The sequence below is a fragment of the Vicia villosa genome, linkage group LG6 (assembly GCF_029867415.1).
Source record: "Vicia villosa cultivar HV-30 ecotype Madison, WI linkage group LG6, Vvil1.0, whole genome shotgun sequence".
Classification (NCBI taxonomy): domain Eukaryota; kingdom Viridiplantae; phylum Streptophyta; class Magnoliopsida; order Fabales; family Fabaceae; genus Vicia; species Vicia villosa.
The window spans coordinates 155,039,735-155,057,975 of record NC_081185.1 but is presented as its reverse complement, the minus strand read 5'-3'; the positions used below and the strand labels follow the sequence as shown (position 1 = coordinate 155,057,975).

General features: G+C 34.4%; 1 protein-coding gene across 1 annotated transcript; it reads left to right on the top strand.

The window, feature by feature from the left end:
- Positions 1 to 668: 668 nt before the first annotated feature.
- On the top strand, positions 669 to 2,415 carry LOC131612867 (ammonium transporter 2 member 4). The gene is made up of 3 exons (XM_058884617.1): positions 669 to 1,256; positions 1,381 to 1,672; positions 1,853 to 2,415. The coding sequence occupies exons 1-3, from the start codon at positions 669 to 671 to the stop codon at positions 2,413 to 2,415; spliced, it is 1,443 nt and encodes a 480-aa protein (XP_058740600.1).
- The last annotated feature ends 15,826 nt before the right edge of the window (positions 2,416 to 18,241 follow it).

Genomic DNA, 18,241 nt, shown 5'->3' with positions numbered 1-18,241 from the left:
GAATAAGAGTGATTGAGGGAGAGAGATATTATTATAATGTAATTAGAATTTACATATAATTAGAGAGCTATTTAAATGGTTAAGAAAACATTAACTAACCAAAAATAGAAAACTGTGACACTTTGCTTGTGTTGACTGTCTCTAATAGTTATGTACACAACTGAATTAACTTTTAATAATGAAGAATTAGAGTCCACTATATAATCTTATAATCTTGTACTTTCTCTTTCTTTAAATACAAATAAATAACGTGAAACTATTTCAACATTGAATATTTTCAACCAAAACCAATAAAAAGTATTCTTATCTATAGTTTTAAACTTTGGTTACCATAGCCTATACAATTGTAATTACGGCAATTGTGATTGCAGCACATTATAGTCGTTGAAACTAGAATTAATTTTAACATTAAATCATATGAAATAACATCACTTTGTCATTACATTATTTACCTATCATGTTAGAGTTTCAGCATATGAGTGAAAAGATTCATACTTAACTATTGTAGAATTCATTCCGTTCTTTGTTCTACAGCCAAGTGCCAAGGAAGCCGGCCTTATACAAGTAAATAGAAACGACGAGTTGCATGTCCTCTACCAAGTAAAACATATATTAAATATCAATCACATCTCTCTTAAACTTAATCAATTCATTCTCAATTCTCCAATATGGAGCTACCTTCGAACCTGTTGTCCGATGAGGCAAGCCCCGAGTGGATGAACAAAGGAGACAACGCATGGCAGTTAACAGCAGCAACAATGGTCGGACTTCAAAGCATTCCCGGGCTTGTGATCCTTTACGCAAGCCTGATGAAGAAAACATGGGCCATAAACTCCGCTTTCATGGCCTTTTACGCCTTCGCTGCAGTTCTCCTATGTTGGGTTTCATGGGCTTTCCATATGTCATTTGGAGACAAAATGATATTTTTCTTGGGGAAACCAGGTGTAGCATTGGATGAGAAGTTTTTATTAGAAAAAGCATTTTTGGGAAATTTTCCTAATGCTACAATGGTGTTTTACCAAGGTGTGTTTGCTGGTATTACTTTGATTTTGATAGCTGGTGCTTTACTTGGGAGAATGAACATTCGTGCATGGATGTTGTTTGTGCCACTTTGGGTTACATTCTCTTATACTGTTGTTGCTTTTAGTATTTGGTCCCCTAATGGTTGGTTGGCTAAACTTGGTGTTATTGATTTTGCTGGTGGATATGTTATTCACCTCTCCGCAGGAGTTGCAGGTTTCACCGCAGCTTATTGGGTACGTACAACTATATATTATTTATTCAATGAATCTGAATTTTTTTTTATTTTTTTTTATATTTAAGAAGCGAAAAAGTATTTTAAGTTATGATCTTTTGTATGTGATGGTGTATTATGAATAGGTGGGTCCTCGAGCGGAGAAGGATAGGGAAACATTTCCGTCCGGGGCAAACAACATGATAATGATGGTTGCAGGCGCGGGACTGCTATGGATGGGATGGAGTGGATTCAACGGTGGAGGTCCGTTTGTGGCTAGCACTATTGCATCTCTTGCTGTGCTAAACACACATGTTTGTACTGCTGCTAGCATAGTCGTATGGATTATGCTAGATACATTCTATTTTGGCAAGCCTAATCTATTTGGGGCCATACAAGGCATGATCACCGGTCTCGTGTGCATCACCCCGGCAGCAGGTATATCAAGGTTGAATTATAATTAATACATAAATATAAATAAATATTTTTGTTAAAAATTGACCGCAGATAAATAATTTATACTCATTTAATTCAACTAACACATATCAGTTGAACTATTTTACCGATCTTATAAACTTGCAATATTCAAAATACTAATATTTGTCATGGTTTGAATAGGAATTGTGCAGGGATGGGCTGCAATTTTGATGGGATTGATGTCAGGAAGTATTCCATGGTACACAATGATGGTACTCCACAACAAAATTAATTTCTTAAGGCATATTGACGACCCCATGGCGGTGTTCCACACCCACGCCATAGCCAGCGCTCTTGGTGGCATTCTCACCGGCTTCTTTGCCGTGCCTAAATTATGCCGTCTCTTTTACATGGTACCCGATTGGGAAAAATATATCGGCCTCGCCTATGGTTTACAAAACAATGGCGCAACTCGAGCGGGTTTGAAACAAATGGTGGTTCAAATTGAGGCTATAGTTTTTGTAATTTGTTACAATGTTGTTGTGACGAGTTTGATTTGTTTGGTTGTGAGGGTTTTAGTACCACTTAGGCTTAATAGTGAGGCATTGCAAATGGGTGATAAGGCAATGCATGGAGAGGTTGCTTTCGCCATGAATAGTGAGGTTGTTAAATTTGTGAACATTAAGCATAATAAGGTTTATGATACTCAAGATTTCTCATCCATTCAGGAGTCTAGGTCATTAGGTGGGCTTCAAATGGTATGAAATCAATCAATGGCAAGGCAATCAAATGTTTAGCTTACTAGTGTCTTGTATTTGAATAAGGACAACAATTGAAAGTAATGAAATAGTATATTTATTATATAAAATGATGTTAGAAATATTTAGATGCATATTTATTAGTTTTTTTACGTCAGTTCAGTTAATAGCATTATACGGACATCATATATAATAGCGTAGATTCGAATCTGCAACATCTCAATTATTCACCTTTAAAAAAGTGAATTTCAGCCATTAAACTACTTGATAAAAAAAATTATGTATATTATTTCAATAATATTCTTTGTTATTTATTACTAAAATAAAAAATAAAAAATAAAAAATAAATATTTGTGAGCTGTGAAGATTTTTTTTTTATTTTTGTTTATTACACTTTGTCTTTTATGAGTTTCTAGAAATGTATCTTTACATGTGTGTATGTATGTATGGCTGAGTCTTGATGTGTATGTTGATGGTGATTAGTATGCTGGTTGATTTTCTGATTCTCACTCCCATTTCTTTTGCAGTTTGCCATGGTCATGTGAAGAATGGATGATGATGTAACCAGGGAGATGCATGAGATACGTGACATTTGAAAAGAAAATATATTAATTATTTCTTTTTGTTTTTCTGTAATTAAATGCAAATATATTAGATGCTCTCTTTTTTGTACTTTGTGACCTTATTTTGTAACTATAAAGCATAGATGCTCTAAATTGCTTCTTATTATTGTTTGTGTATCGTTTGTGTAAATAAGATGAATCATAAGAATATACTTAACTTAAACTTAAATCATTTTATTTCAAGAATTTTCACATGTCGAAAATGAGGTTGAAATTTTATGCTGTAACTTTCATATTGGTCGGAAGATCTTCAACCATCGACATAATTTCACAACACACTTTGCATCAATGCCCATGTATTAATCCGCTAGCAAAATCGTCCTTTTTCCATGACAGCAAAAATGTCACGAGGACACACTTCTCAATTTTTAAATAAGATCATCCTCTCTCACAAAGATAGAGACATTGCTAGCATTTGATTCAGAGTTCTTCTATGACGTTGCCCCATCAGGACACTTATACTTTATATGTCAAATCTTTTCACATTTCCAACATTTCACATTTGTTTCATTGCTTTTCTTCACATAAGACCTTTCTCTAGCAACCAACACTGAGTTCGATGAAGTATTATCTTCGCCCTTCAATCTTCTTTCTTTAAAAATAATTTTACTAGCAACTTCATAACTCAGAGTTTCTTTCCCATATGTTAAAACAGGTTTAATATGCTTATAGGAAGATGGAAGAGACCATATGAGTCTCAAAGCTTTTATCTTCATCATCAATATTGAGTGCAACAGTTTCTAATTCAGAAACAATACCATTTATAACACTTAAATGATTAAATACTTGTGTATGTTCATCCATACGCAAGCTATGAAACTTCTCCTTCAACAAGAACCAATTTGATATACCTTTTCCTTGATATAGCCCTCCAAGTTTATTTAAAAGCTCTTAGCCAAAGACATGCGAATTGTACTTGAAGCTCTCAAATCTAATTCCTCCCACTTCTCCTTGTCCATATTGGAAATGTTACTTTCAACGTCTTGTGTAATCCTAATTGTATCAAAATATCATTTACTTGAATTTTTCACAAGCCAAACTTGATTCTTCCATCAGATATCTCTAAGTCAATCTTCACTGCACTTGAAAAATTTGACACTGCAACCAAATTTTTTCCTACAGCAAAACAAAATTTTCTCAACCAACACAGAGTATATATTTTCTTTTCTAATATGGAAGATCAAATTAAATTGCAACCACAGACCATACTAAAAAAATTATACCCCACTAAACCAAGACTCTTGATACCACTTGTTGGGAAAATAACAAACATAGAGAAAAAGAGGAAGAAAATAACAACACAAGATATTAACGTGGAAACTCTAAAACTGGAGAAAATACCACGACTGTTGTCAAATGACAACAAGAGAATAACAATATGTGAAAATTATTACAACACATAGACTACCCTCAACCACCCAAGGCCCCAATACACTCACACTCTCCAAAGCAAATATTTAACTACCCCTCACAACACTCTAAAACAAGAGTATAAGAGAAAAATATAAAAAGTCAAATACAAGTTTAAAGTCCTTTTGACTGGTACATCTTGTATAGAAAAACTTGAATCCTTTATATAGCCTTGGACTCTCTCTTTCTTCACAAAGCTAAGCAACGTGGGGCTTCTTCAACATATATATTTTCAACCAAACCCAACAGATTTGTGCCAACATGAACTGAATTGCCACAAACGAGTGACTTTAATTACACCAACCATCAACATAATATATTAAATCAGAAGCGCACAATCTTAGGTTTACACTTCATCTAGTATTAATCTAACAACTATTTACATATTTTTATAAAACTTATAAAGCAATTTTTATTTTCTTTGTAATTATTTCGTAATCATAAAAAGAAAATAAAATAAATTTTGATATATCTTTTAAAAATAGTATCTCTAAAATAATTTTAGATTTTATCAATTTTAAAAAATTAAAAGTTACAGTAATTTTTCATCATGCTATTCACAACAAAGAATACTCTTATAACAAGCTAATTGTTAGTTTTAACATTTTATTTTAAAATCACTTTTCAAAGATTCAAATACAGAATGATACATATATTATTTTCTTATATATCAACAATATGTGTTATGGATTCAACCAATTACAATAATTTATCCTTATTTTAAGAAATATTTTGAAAGAGATGAAGTTAATTAAGACTCATTTTAAACTAAAAATTCTAATAACACGACAATCTATTATTAGTTAATATATTAAATCAGAATCACATATTGAGTTTTTATTTAAAATCAAAAGTTCAAATTCTAATAAATTTACAAATTTATTAACTTGACAGTACACACACAAGAACACGCGCAAGCACGTGTGCGCGCATGCACACATATATACACATTATTTTCATAAAATTTATAGAAGACTATTTCTATTTTTCTTGCATTTATTTTGTAATTATATAAAAATAATAGATAAAAAATTTCAATACATATTTTTAATATAATTTCTATTTAAAAAATTAAAAATTATTTTACTTCTTCATCATATAATTTTTAATATATATATATATATATATATATATATATATATATATATATATATATATATATATATATATATATATATATATATATATATATATATATATATATATATATATATATATATATATATATATATATATATATATATATATATATATCATGCTTGTGATTCAATCTATTTATTCTAAATTTCAAGACTATTTTGAGATAAATGTTCTAACGACAAAACAATCACTCTAAATTTCAAAATTAAAAGAGATGCATGAATTTAAACAGTATTTCTTTAAAATTGCAGATGCCATTAGTAACTCAATTTTGATCTTTATGTTACACTTTTTTTTATAAATGGCCAACATATGAGTTATTTAGAAAATAAAAGAAAAGGAGACTAAGAAGCTGGTTTACTTGTGAGGGAACGAACCATTTACCTGGTGGTGTATCCATTGAGTCAAAAGGAGAGGGAGAGAGTAAGGAGACTAAAATTCAGATGAATGCAATTTAATTAACTACTTTTATGTTATGAATGAGAATACAATAGAAGGAAAAGATGTTGCTGAGTCAGAGAACGTGGGAAGCACGCGCCAGGAAAGGGAGTGGACCAGAAATGTTGGTTTGAGACGTAGCAGCAGGAGCAAACGGGACCACCCCATGTGGGATGAATTTGTGAAGCAGTAGTCTATATGTAAGGGTAATGGGGTAGAGGTATTTTTTATGCTGTTAGTGAGTAATCATTTTCTCTTCTCTCTCTACTCTGTATCAGCATCCCACTATTTTTGCAATTGTTCTCATGAGCTGTTCGTACACTTCTGAAATTGCTTTCCATTTCCATTAATAATACAAGCTCATTCTACTATTCATTATAGTATCATTACATTGGTGCTTTCATCTACATCATGGCTGACAATACACGAATGAAGGAACTGTACGCAGATCTGAAAAAGAACGCTGAGGCTATTGAGCTTGCGGCAGCATCGAATGACACACGATTCACCAAAATAGAAGCAAATCAAGCCGTTGCGGATGCCAAACTCACGCGAATCACCGAGGCACTAGAAGCATTATTGGAGCGGGAACATGGTACAACTGTGCAGCATGGTGTAAAGAACTCAACGACTGCTGGGTTTCAGGTAAGCAAAATCAAACTCGATTTTCCGAGATTTAATGGAAAAAATGTGTTAGACTGGATCTTTAAGGCTGAACAATTTTTTGGGTACTATAATACATCGGATGCTGATCGTATCACTATTGCTTCAGTTAATTTGGATGAAGATGTAGTTCCATGGTTTCAAATGTTACAAAGAACTACCCCTTTTAAGTCTTGGAAAGAATTTACTAGGGCACTGGAATTAGATTTTGGCCCTTCATTATATGATTGCCCTAGGGGTGCTTTATTTAAATTGAAACAAACAACTACTGTGAATGCTTATTATATGGAATTTACTTGCTTGTCTAACCGAGTTTATGGGCTAAGTAATGATGCAGTTGTGGATTGTTTTGTTAGTGGATTAGATGATGATATACGCAGGGATGTGATGATACATACACCAACCTCCATTGTCAAAGCCGCAGCACTTGCTAAGGTCTATGAGGAAAAACAAATTGCCCAGAAAACCAGCCTAAGCACTAAACCAACCAACTCAAACAACCCAAACACAAACACTAGAGCTCACTTCACTCCAAACAAAACCCAATTCTCTGACAAACCAAATAACCCCCCTGTTCTAAACACCCCACCCACTAGACCCATGAACCTTAACCAGAAAAACCCAAACATTAGAAGAATTTCCCCTGCTGAAATGCAATTAAGGAAAGAGAAGGGCCTTTGTTATTTTTGTGATGATAAATTCTCTTTTACTCATAAATGTCCCAACAAACACCTCATGTTAATCCAAACAGAAGACATAGAGCCTGACACCACTGAAGAAACCCCACCAGTTGATATACCTCACTCAACCATAACACAAGACTCACCTGAACATCATTTATCCCTCAATGCAATGAAAGGCTCAGGAGGTTTTGGAATTATCCGATTTCATGGCAGAATTGGGTCAATGGCAGTCTCTATACTGCTAGATGGAGGTAGCACTGACAATTTTATACAACCTAGAATTGTCCATTGTTTAAAGTTACCTGTGGAACCAGCTCCAAAGTGGCAAGTACTAGTGGGAAATGGCCAGAAAATGACAGCTGAAGGCATGGTAAAAGATCTGTCTCTGCAAATTAATGGGCAAGAAATTACGGTTTCTGCATACCTATTACCTGTGGTAGGTGCTGATGTCATCTTGGGAGCACCTTGGCTTGCTTCATTAGGACCCCATGTGGCTGATTATGCGACAGCAATGATGAAATTTTACTTGAAGGGTAAATTTATTACATTACAAGGGGAACAAAACCAGAAACCCGAAGTGGCTCAGTTACATTTGTTTAGAAGATTCCAGCAAATGCAGGCAATTGCTGAAGGCTTCACGTTGGAATTAATTGAGCCAGAGCATTCAACAGATAGGTGGTTGGACTTACCTTCCAACATGGAACCCGATATGGTGATGCTATTACACACATATCAGAATGTATTTCAAACACCTACTGGTTTACCTCCAACCAGGGACCACAATCATGTCATTTCTTTGAAAGAAGGGTCAGAACCAGTGAAGGTTAAACCCTATAGATACCCGCATAGCCAAAAAGCAAAGATTGAAGAGATGGTACAAGATATGTTGAGTCAAGGCATCATACAACCTAGCACTAGCCCATTTTCATCACCTATAGTTCTAGTTAAGAAGAAAGATGGTTCTTGGCGGTTTTGTACCGACTATAGAGCTCTTAATGCTATCACAGTTAAGGATAGTTTCCCAATGCCTACAGTTGATGAACTGATTGATGAACTTTATGGTGCTCAATACTTTTCTAAGTTAGATCTTAGAAGTGGATATCATCAGATTTTGGTCCAACCGGAAGATAGACACAAGACGGCATTTCGAACACACCACGGGCATTATGAATGGCTAGTAATGCCATTTGGTCTTACGAATGCGCCTGCGACTTTTCAAAGTTTGATGAATAAGGTTTTTCACCAATTGTTAAGGAAATGTGTCTTAGTCTTCTTTGACGATATTTTGGTATATAGCCCTACATGGAATTCACATCTCAAACATCTTGAAACTGTGTTACAGTTACTACAACAACATGTGCTTTATGCAAAGCTGTCCAAGTGCTCTTTTGGGCTAGGGGAGGTGGAATATTTGGGACATATGGTCTCGGGCAAGGGCGTAGCAATGGAGGAAACCAAAGTCCAAGCTGTTTGTGATTGGCCTAGGCCAGCGAATTTAAAACAACTCAGGGGATTCTTGGGTCTCACAGGATATTATAGGCGTTTTATCCAATTTTATGCTTCAATAGCATCTCCATTAACTAACTTACTGAAAAAAGAAGCTTTTGTTTGGACTGAGTATGCAGAAAAAGCTTTTCAAGAACTTAAAGTAGCTGTCACTAGTGCTCCGATTTTAGCTCTGCCCAACTTTGAAATGCCTTTTGTACTCGAAACCGATGCTTTCGGAACAGGCATAGGGGCTGTCTTAAGCCAAGCAGGCCATCCTATTGCTTATTTTTCCAAGAAATTGGCACCACGGATGCAGAATCAGTCTGCATATGTGAGAGAATTTCATGCCATTACATCAGCTCTTGCCAAATTCAGACATTATTTACTGGGGCACCATTTTATTCTCAGAACAGATCAAAAGAGTTTGAGAAGTCTTTTAGATCAATCTCTACAAACGCCTGAACAACAAGCTTGGCTCCACAAGTTCATGGGCTATGACTTCAAGATAGAGTACAAACCTGGGAAAGACAATCAAGTTGTTGATGCTCTATCAAGAATGATGAACTTAGCTTGGTCTGAACCACAAGTGATTTTTGTACAACAGTTAAAGGCTGAAACTGCTCAGGATACTCAATTACAAGCTACTATGAAGGAGTGTCAAGGGATTGGATCTACAGGGCCCTATACTGTGAAAGATGGGTTATTGTTGTGGAATGGAAGACTTGTCATACCGAAACAGAGTCCATTGATTCAACAAATATTACACGAATTTCATTCTTCCCCGGTTGGAGGACACGCAGGTATTATGAGGACTGTGGCAAGAATTACTCCTCAATTTTTCTGGAGCTCATTGAGGAAAGATGTAAAGACATTTGTGGAGAATTGTTTGGTGTGTCAGCAAGCAAAAACTTTGAATACATCCCCAGCTGGACTTTTGCAGCCATTACCGATTCCTACTCAGGTATGGGACGATGTCTCAATGGATTTTATTACTGGACTTCCTGTATCTTTTGGCTTTACTGTAATTCTGGTGGTGGTAGATAGATTAACAAAATATGCTCACTTTATGGGCCTTAAGACTGATTATACAAGCCAATCAGTGGCAGAAACGTTTATGGCGAATGTTGTTAAGTTACATGGCATGCCTAAATCTATTGTGTCCGATAGAGATAAGGTGTTCACTGGCAAGTTTTGGCAGCATCTCTTTCAATTACAAGGTACAACCTTGGCTATGAGTTCAGCATATCACCCTCAGAGCGACGGACAGACAGAAGCAGTTAATAAGTGTGTGGAAATGTTCCTGAGATGTTTCACTACCAACAACCCCAAATCATGGTACAAGGCGTTGAATTGGGCCGAATACTGGTATAACTCCTCTTTTCACACAAGCATTGGTATGACTCCATTTAAGGCTTTATATGGCCGAGACCCTCCAATGGTAGTGAAGTACAGCCCTAGCTCAAATGAGCAACCAGAATTGCAAGAGCAGCTGATACAGCGTGATAAGATTTTGGCTGACTTGAAATTTAATTTGCAGAGAGCTCAACAGAAGATGAAATCACATGCTGATAAGAAGAGGATTGACGTTAATTTTGAGTTGGGAGAGTTAGTGCTGGTGAAATTGCAACCTTACAGGCAGAACTCGGCAGCTTTGAGGAAGCATCAGAAGTTGGGAATGAGGTACTTTGGTCCTTTTCCTATAATTGCTAAGGTGGGACTGGTTGCATACAAACTAAAATTACCTGATGCAGCAAAGATACATAACACATTTCATGTGTCTCAACTTAAGAAATTCAAAGGGGGAGTCACTGACCCTTACTTGCCATTACCACTCACAACAGTGGAGGAAGGTCCAATTATACAAGCTGAAAGCATTTTGCAGACAAGGACTGTTTTCAGAGGCAGCCAACAGGTCCCTCAAGTGCTGGTCAAATGGGTAGGCATTCCAAGTAACGAGGCAACATGGGAAGACAGAGTTGATGTTGTGCACAACTTCCCTAATCTCAACCTTGAGGACAAGGTTGCTTTTAAAGGGGATGGTAATGTTATGAATGAGAATACAATAGAAGGAAAAGATGTTGCTGAGTCAGAGAACGTGGGAAGCACGCACCAGGAAAGGGAGTGGACCAGAAATGTTGGTTTGAGACGTAGCAGCAGGAGCAAACGGGACCACCCCATGTGGGATGAATTTGTGAAGCAGTAGTCTATATGTAAGGGTAATGGGGTAGAGGTATTTTTTATGCTGTTAGTGAGTAATCATTTTCTCTTCTCTCTCTACTCTGTATCAGCATCCCACTATTTTTGCAATTGTTCTCATGAGCTGTTCGTACACTTCTGAAATTGCTTTCCATTTCCATTAATAATACAAGCTCATTCTACTATTCATTATAGTATCATTACATTTTATATAAATTATGGAATCTAATATTTTCAAATCAAACTAAGTTCCAGACTCTGTCTCCCTCACTGTCACATGTCTTCTCTATTACTATGTCATTTTCATCTTTTTTTTATTTCTGCATAACAATTCAACTTTTTTTTTTTTTGATGAGGCATAACAATTCAACTTAAAGCAAATAGTTAAATACAAATATTCTTAAAGGCCTAATACTCACTTGAAGAAAAATATAATAAATAATAAAAATATAAGACTTTTAATTTTAAATAAACCTAATACAAATTATAATCTTGTTGCCACAAAGGTTTATTAATAACGTATCTCAAATTTTTGCCCGACAATTCGGGCAGGTATAAGCAAATTTATTAAAAAACAAAGCAAGCATTCAATTCTTATGGAATGCATGCCCGCATGGTAAGCCATGAATTATTTCTTCATTTTTCAAATTCATAGACACAGATCTTGCACCGTGTTTTACCGTGTGGAAGCGAGATAGATGAGTCAAATGTTGACTCACTGACTCACTCTCGGAGTATCTGAGCAGCGTCTTGCCGACGATGAAACCTCAAAAAGAGAGTAATAACAAATAAAACAATAATGAATATTGCTGTAAACCCGTCAACTACTATCCAGACTGCATAAATATGATGACCATCTGATCCTAAACTTGCATGAACATGAAATTATAGAGAAGCTTGGTCACTATTCATATCAACTACTTTCAAGGAAAACAAACCTAACTCATACAACTGGGTTGTTATAGCTAGTAAGTTTCTAATTTGTAATCATATGGCTTCATATCACAATTGCAACTTTGAACAGCTTTGTAATACTCGTATTTCTACATAGTATATTTATATCTTATGTAGTCTTGAAAATGTTTATTAGTAATTTGATCATAATAAGATATTATACCGGATTTTTAAAATGATCAATATAAATTCTATGTTTTTACCAGATTTTTGAAAAGAAAATAAAAAATATTTTATTTCAAGTTACACCAATCACTGAAATACAAATATTTTTAATGGGTGAAAAATAAAATAAATAATAAAAACTTTAAAGTAGACCTAGCGTATATACTTATAAATAACTCTAATGGTAATTCAAATTTTTGTCCTACAATTAGGGCAGTTTTGAGAAAACTTTAATAAAAAATTGAGCATGCATTTCTTATGGAATGCACGAGCGCATGGTAAGCTATGAATAATTTTTTTTATTTTCAACTTCATAGACGCAGATCATCTGCTGTGTTTCTACACGTGGAAGCGAGACAGATGAGTCAAATGTTGACTCACTGACTCTCTCTCGGAGTATCCGAGTAGCGGCTTATCGTCGACGAAGCCTAAAATCGAGCATGCCTTTCTAATGGAACACATGCCCGCATGGTAAGCTATAAACTATTTCTTCATTTTTCAAATTCATAGACGTATATCATGCAATGTGTCTCATCGTGTGGAAGCAAGACAGATGAGTCAAATGTTGACTAAGTGACTCACTCTCGGAGTATCTGAGCAGCGTCTTGCCGTTGACGAAACCTCAAAAAGAGAGTAATAGGAAATAAAACAATAATGAATGCTGTAAACCTAACAACTATCTAAACCGCATACATAGGAGGATCATCTAATCCTAAACTTGCATGAACATGAAATTATAGAGAAGCTTGGTCACTATTCATATCAACCAATTTCTAAGGAAAAAAAACCTAACTCATATAATTGGGTTGCTATAGCTAGTAAGTTTCTAATTTGTAATCATATGGCTTCACATCACAATTGCAACTTTGAACAGCTTTGTAATACTCGTATTTCTACATAGTATATTTATATCTTATGTAGCCTTGAAAATGTTTATTAGTAATTTGATCATAATAAGATATTATACAAGATTTTTAAAATATTCAGTATAAATTCTATGTTTTTTACCAGATTCTTGAAAAGAAAATAAAAAAATATTTTATTTCAAGTTACACCAATCACTTAAATACAAATATTCTTAATGGGCGAAAAATAAAATAAATAATAAAAACTTTACAGTAGACCTAGTGTATAGGCTTATTAATAACTCTAATGATATCTCAAATTTTTATCCTACAAATAGGGCAGGTATGAGCAAATTTTAATAAAAAATAGAGCATGCATTTCTTATGGAATGCACGCGCGCATGGTAAGCTATGAATTCTTAATTTTTATTTTCAAATTCATAGACGCAGATCATCTGCTGTGTTTCACCATGTGGAAGCGAGACAGATGAGTCAAATGTTGACTCACTGTCTCTCTCTCGGAGTATCCGAGTAGCGGCTAATCGTCGACGAAAACTAAAATCGAGCGTGCCTTTCTTATGGAACACATGCCCACATGGTAAGCTATAAATTATTTATTCATTTTCAAGTTCATAGACGCAGATTATGCACTGTGTCTCATCGTGTGGAAGCAAGACAGATGAGTCAAATGTTGACTCACTGACTCACTCTCGGAGTATCCGAGCAGCGTCTTGCCGTTGACGAAACTTCAAAAAGAGAGTAATAACAAATAAAACAATAAGGAATATTGTTGTAAACCCGTCAACTACTATCAAGACCGCATAAATATGAGGATCATCTGATCCTAAACTTGCATGAACATCAAATTATAGAGAAGCTTGGTCACTATTCATATCAAGCAATTTCAAGGAAAAAAACCTAACTCATACAATTGAGTTGCTATAGCTAGTAAGTTTCTAATTTGTAATCATATGGCTTCACATCACAATTGCAACTTTGAACAGCTTTGTAATACTCGTATTTCTACATAGTATATTTATATCTTATGTAGCCTTGAATATGTTTATTAGTAATTTGATCATAATAAGATATTATACCGGATTTTAAAAATAATCAGTATAAATTCTAGGTTTTTTACCAGATTTTTGAAAAGAAACTAAAAAAATATTTTATTTCAAGTTACACCAATCACTTAAATACAAATATTCTTAATGGGCGAAAAAATAAATAATAAAAACTTTACAGTAGACCTAGTGTATTGGCATATTAATAACTCTAATGGTATCTCAAATTTTTGTCCTACAACTAGGGCAGGTATGAGCAAACTTTAATAAAAAATCGAGCATGCATTTCTTACGGAATGCACGCGCGCATGGTAAGCTATGAATTCTTAGTTTTTATTTTCAAATTCATAGACGCAGATCATCTGCTGTGTTTCACCATGTGGAAGCGAGACAGATGAGTCAAATGTGGACTCACTGACTCTCTCTCAGAGTATCTGAGTAGCGGCTTATCGTCGACGAAGCAAAAAATCGAGCATGCCTTTCTTATGGAACACATGTCCGCATGGTAAGTTATGAATTTTTTTGTCATTTTCAAATTCATAGACGCAGATCATGCAATGTGTCTCATCGTGTGGAAACAAGATAGATGAGTCAAATGTTGACTCAGTGACTAACTCTCGGAGTATCCGAGCAGCGTCTTGCCGTCGACGAAACCTCAAAAAGAGAGTAATAAAAAATAAAACAATAATGAATGCTGTAAACCTAACAACTATCTGAACCGCATACATAGGAGGATCATCTGATCCTAAACTTGCATGAACATGAAATTATAGAGAAGCTTGGTCACTATTCATTTCAACCAATTTCATGGAAAAAAACCTAACTCATAGATTTGTGTTGCTATAGCTAGTAAGTTTCTAATTTGTAATCATATTGCTTCACATCACAATTGGAACTTTGAACAGCTTTGTAATACTCGTATTTCTACATAGTATATTTATATCTTATGTAGACTTGAAAATGTTTATTATTAATTTGATCATAATAAGATATTATACCGGATTTTTTAAATAATCAGTATAAATTCTATTGTTTTTACCAAATTTTTGTAAAGAAAATAAAAAAATATTTTATTTCAAGTTACACCAATCACTTTAATACAAATATTCTTAATGTGCGAAAATAAAATAACTAATAAGAACTTTAAAGTAGACCTAGTGTATAGGCTTATTAATAACTCTAATGGTATCTCAAATTTGTGTCCTACAATTAGGGCAGGTATGAGCAAACTTTAATAAAAAAATTCTTATGGAATGCACGCGCGCATGGTAAGCTGTGAATTATTATTTTTTATTTTCAAATTCATAGACGCAGATCATCTGCTTTGTTTCACCATGTGGAAGCGAGACAGATGAGTCAAATATTGACTCACTGACTCTCTCTCAGAGTATCCGAGTAGCGGCTTATCGTCGACGAAGCATAAAATCGAGCATGCCTTTCTTATGGAACACATGCCCGCATGGTAAGCTATGAATTATTTCTTCATTTTCAAATTCATAGACGTAGATCATGCAATGTGTCTCATCGTGTGGAAGCAAGACAGATGAGTCAAATGTTGACTCAGTGACTCACTCTCGGAGTATCCGAGCAGCGTCTTACCGTTGACGAAACCTCAAAAAGAGAGTAATAAAAAATAAAAAAGTAATGAATGCTGTAAACCTAACAACTATCTAAACCGCATACATAGGAGGATCATCTGATCCTAAACTTGCATGAACATGAAATTATAGAGAAGCTTGGTCACTATTCATATCAACCAATTTCAAGGAAAAAAAACCTAACTCATACAATTGGGTTGCTATAGCTAGTAAGTTTCTAATTTGTAATCATATGGCTTCACATCACAATTGCATCTTTGAACAGCTTTGTAATACTCGTATTTCTACATAGTATATTTATATCTTATGTAGCCTTGAAAATGTTTATTAGTAATTTGATCATAATAAGATAGTATACCGGATTTTTAAAATAATCAATATAAACTCTATGTTTTTTACCAGATTTTTGAAAAAAAATAAAAAGATATTTTATTTCAAGTTACACCAATCACTTAAATACAAATATTCTTAATGGGCGAAAAATAAAATAAATAATAAAAACCTTACAATAGACCTAGTGTATAGGCTTATTAATAACTCTAATGATATCTCAAATTTTTGTCCTACAATTAGGGCAGGTATGAGCAAACTTTAATAAAAAATTAAGCATGCATTTCTTATGGAATGCACACGCGCATGGTAAGCTATGAATTCTTATTTTTTATTTTCAAATTCATAGACGCAGATCATCCACTGTGATTCACCATGTGGAAGCGAGACAAAAGAGTCAATGTTGACTCACTTACTCTCTCTCTCTCTCTCTCTCTCTCTCGGAGTTTCTGAGTAGCGGCTTATCGTCGATGAAGCCTAAAATCGAGCATGCCTTTCTTAGGGAACGCATGCCCGCATGGTAAGCTATGAATTATTTCTTCATTTTCAAATTCATAGACACAGATCTTGCACTGTGTCTCATTGTGTGGAAGCAAGACAAATGAGTCAAATGTTGACTCACAGACTCACTCTCGGAGGACAAATATTCTTAATGGGCGAAAAATAAAATAAATAATAAAACTTTAAAGTAGACCTAGTGTATAGGCTTATTAATAACTCTAATGGTATCTCAAAATTTTGTCCTACAATTAGGGCAGGTATGAGCAAACTTTAATAAAAAATTGAGCATGCATTTCTTAAAGAATGCACGCGCGCATGGTAAGCTATGGATTATTTTTTTTTATTTTCAAATTCATAGACGCAGATCATCCTCTGTGTTTCACCATGTGGGTGCGAGACAGATGAGTCAAATGTTGACTCACTGACTCTTTCTCGGAGTATTCGAGTAGCGGCTTATTGTCGACGAAGCCTAAAATTGAGCATGCCTTTCTTATAGAACACATGCCCACATGGTAAGCTATGAATTATTTCTTCATTTTCAAATTCATAGACGCAGATCATGCATTGTGTCTCATCGTGTGGAAGCAAGACAGATGAGTCAAATGTTGACTCAGTGACTCACTCTCGGAGTATCTGAGCAGCGTCTTGCCGTCGACGAAACATTCAAAAGAGAGTAATAAAAAATAAAACAATAATGAATGTTGTAAACCTAACAACTATCTAAACCGCATACATAGGAGGATCATCTGATCCTAAACTTACATGAACATGAAATAATAGAGAAGCTTGGTCACTATTCATATCAACCAATTTCAAGGAAAAAAAACCTAACTCATACTATTGGGTTGCTATAGCTAGTATGTTTCTAATTGTAATCATATGGCTTCACATCACAATTGCAACTTTGAACAGCTTTGTAATACTCGTATTTCTACATAGTATATTTATATCTTATGTAGCCTTGAAAATGTTTATTAGTAATTTGATCATAATAAGATATTATACATGATTTTTAAAATAATTAGCATAAATTCTTTGTTTTTTACCATATTTTTGAAAAGAAAATAAAAAAATATTTTATTTCAAGTTACACCAATCACTTAAATACAAATATTCTTAATGGGCGAAAAATAAAATAAATAATAAAAACTTTAACGTAGATCTAGTTTTTAGGCTTATTAATAACTCTAATGGTATCTTAATTTTTTATTCTACAATAAGGGCAGGTCTGAGCAAACTTTAATAAAAAATCGAGCATGCCTTTATTATGGAATGCACACGCGCATGATAAGCTATGAATTATTTTTTTATTTTCAAATTCATAGACGCAGATCATCTGTTGTGTTTCACCATGCGGAAGCGAGACAGATGAGTCAAATGTTGACTCACTAACTCTCTCTCTCTCTCTCTCTCTCTCTCTCTCTCTCTCTCTCTCTCTCTCTCTCTCTCTCTCTCTCTCTCTCTCTCTCGGAGTATCCGAGTAGCGACTTATCGTCGACGAAGCCTAAAAAAAAGTAATAACAAATAAAACAATAAAAAATGTTGTAAACTCGTAACTGCTATCCCGACCACAGAGATATGAGGATTATCTGGTTCCGAAAAGGAAAAAAATAAGAGAAATTAGATTACATTTAAAAGCTAAAATTTGCTTAGACCTGAAATTTTAGAGAAGCTTGATCAGTATTCATATCATCAAATTTCAATGACAAAATAACCAGAACTCAAACAATTGGG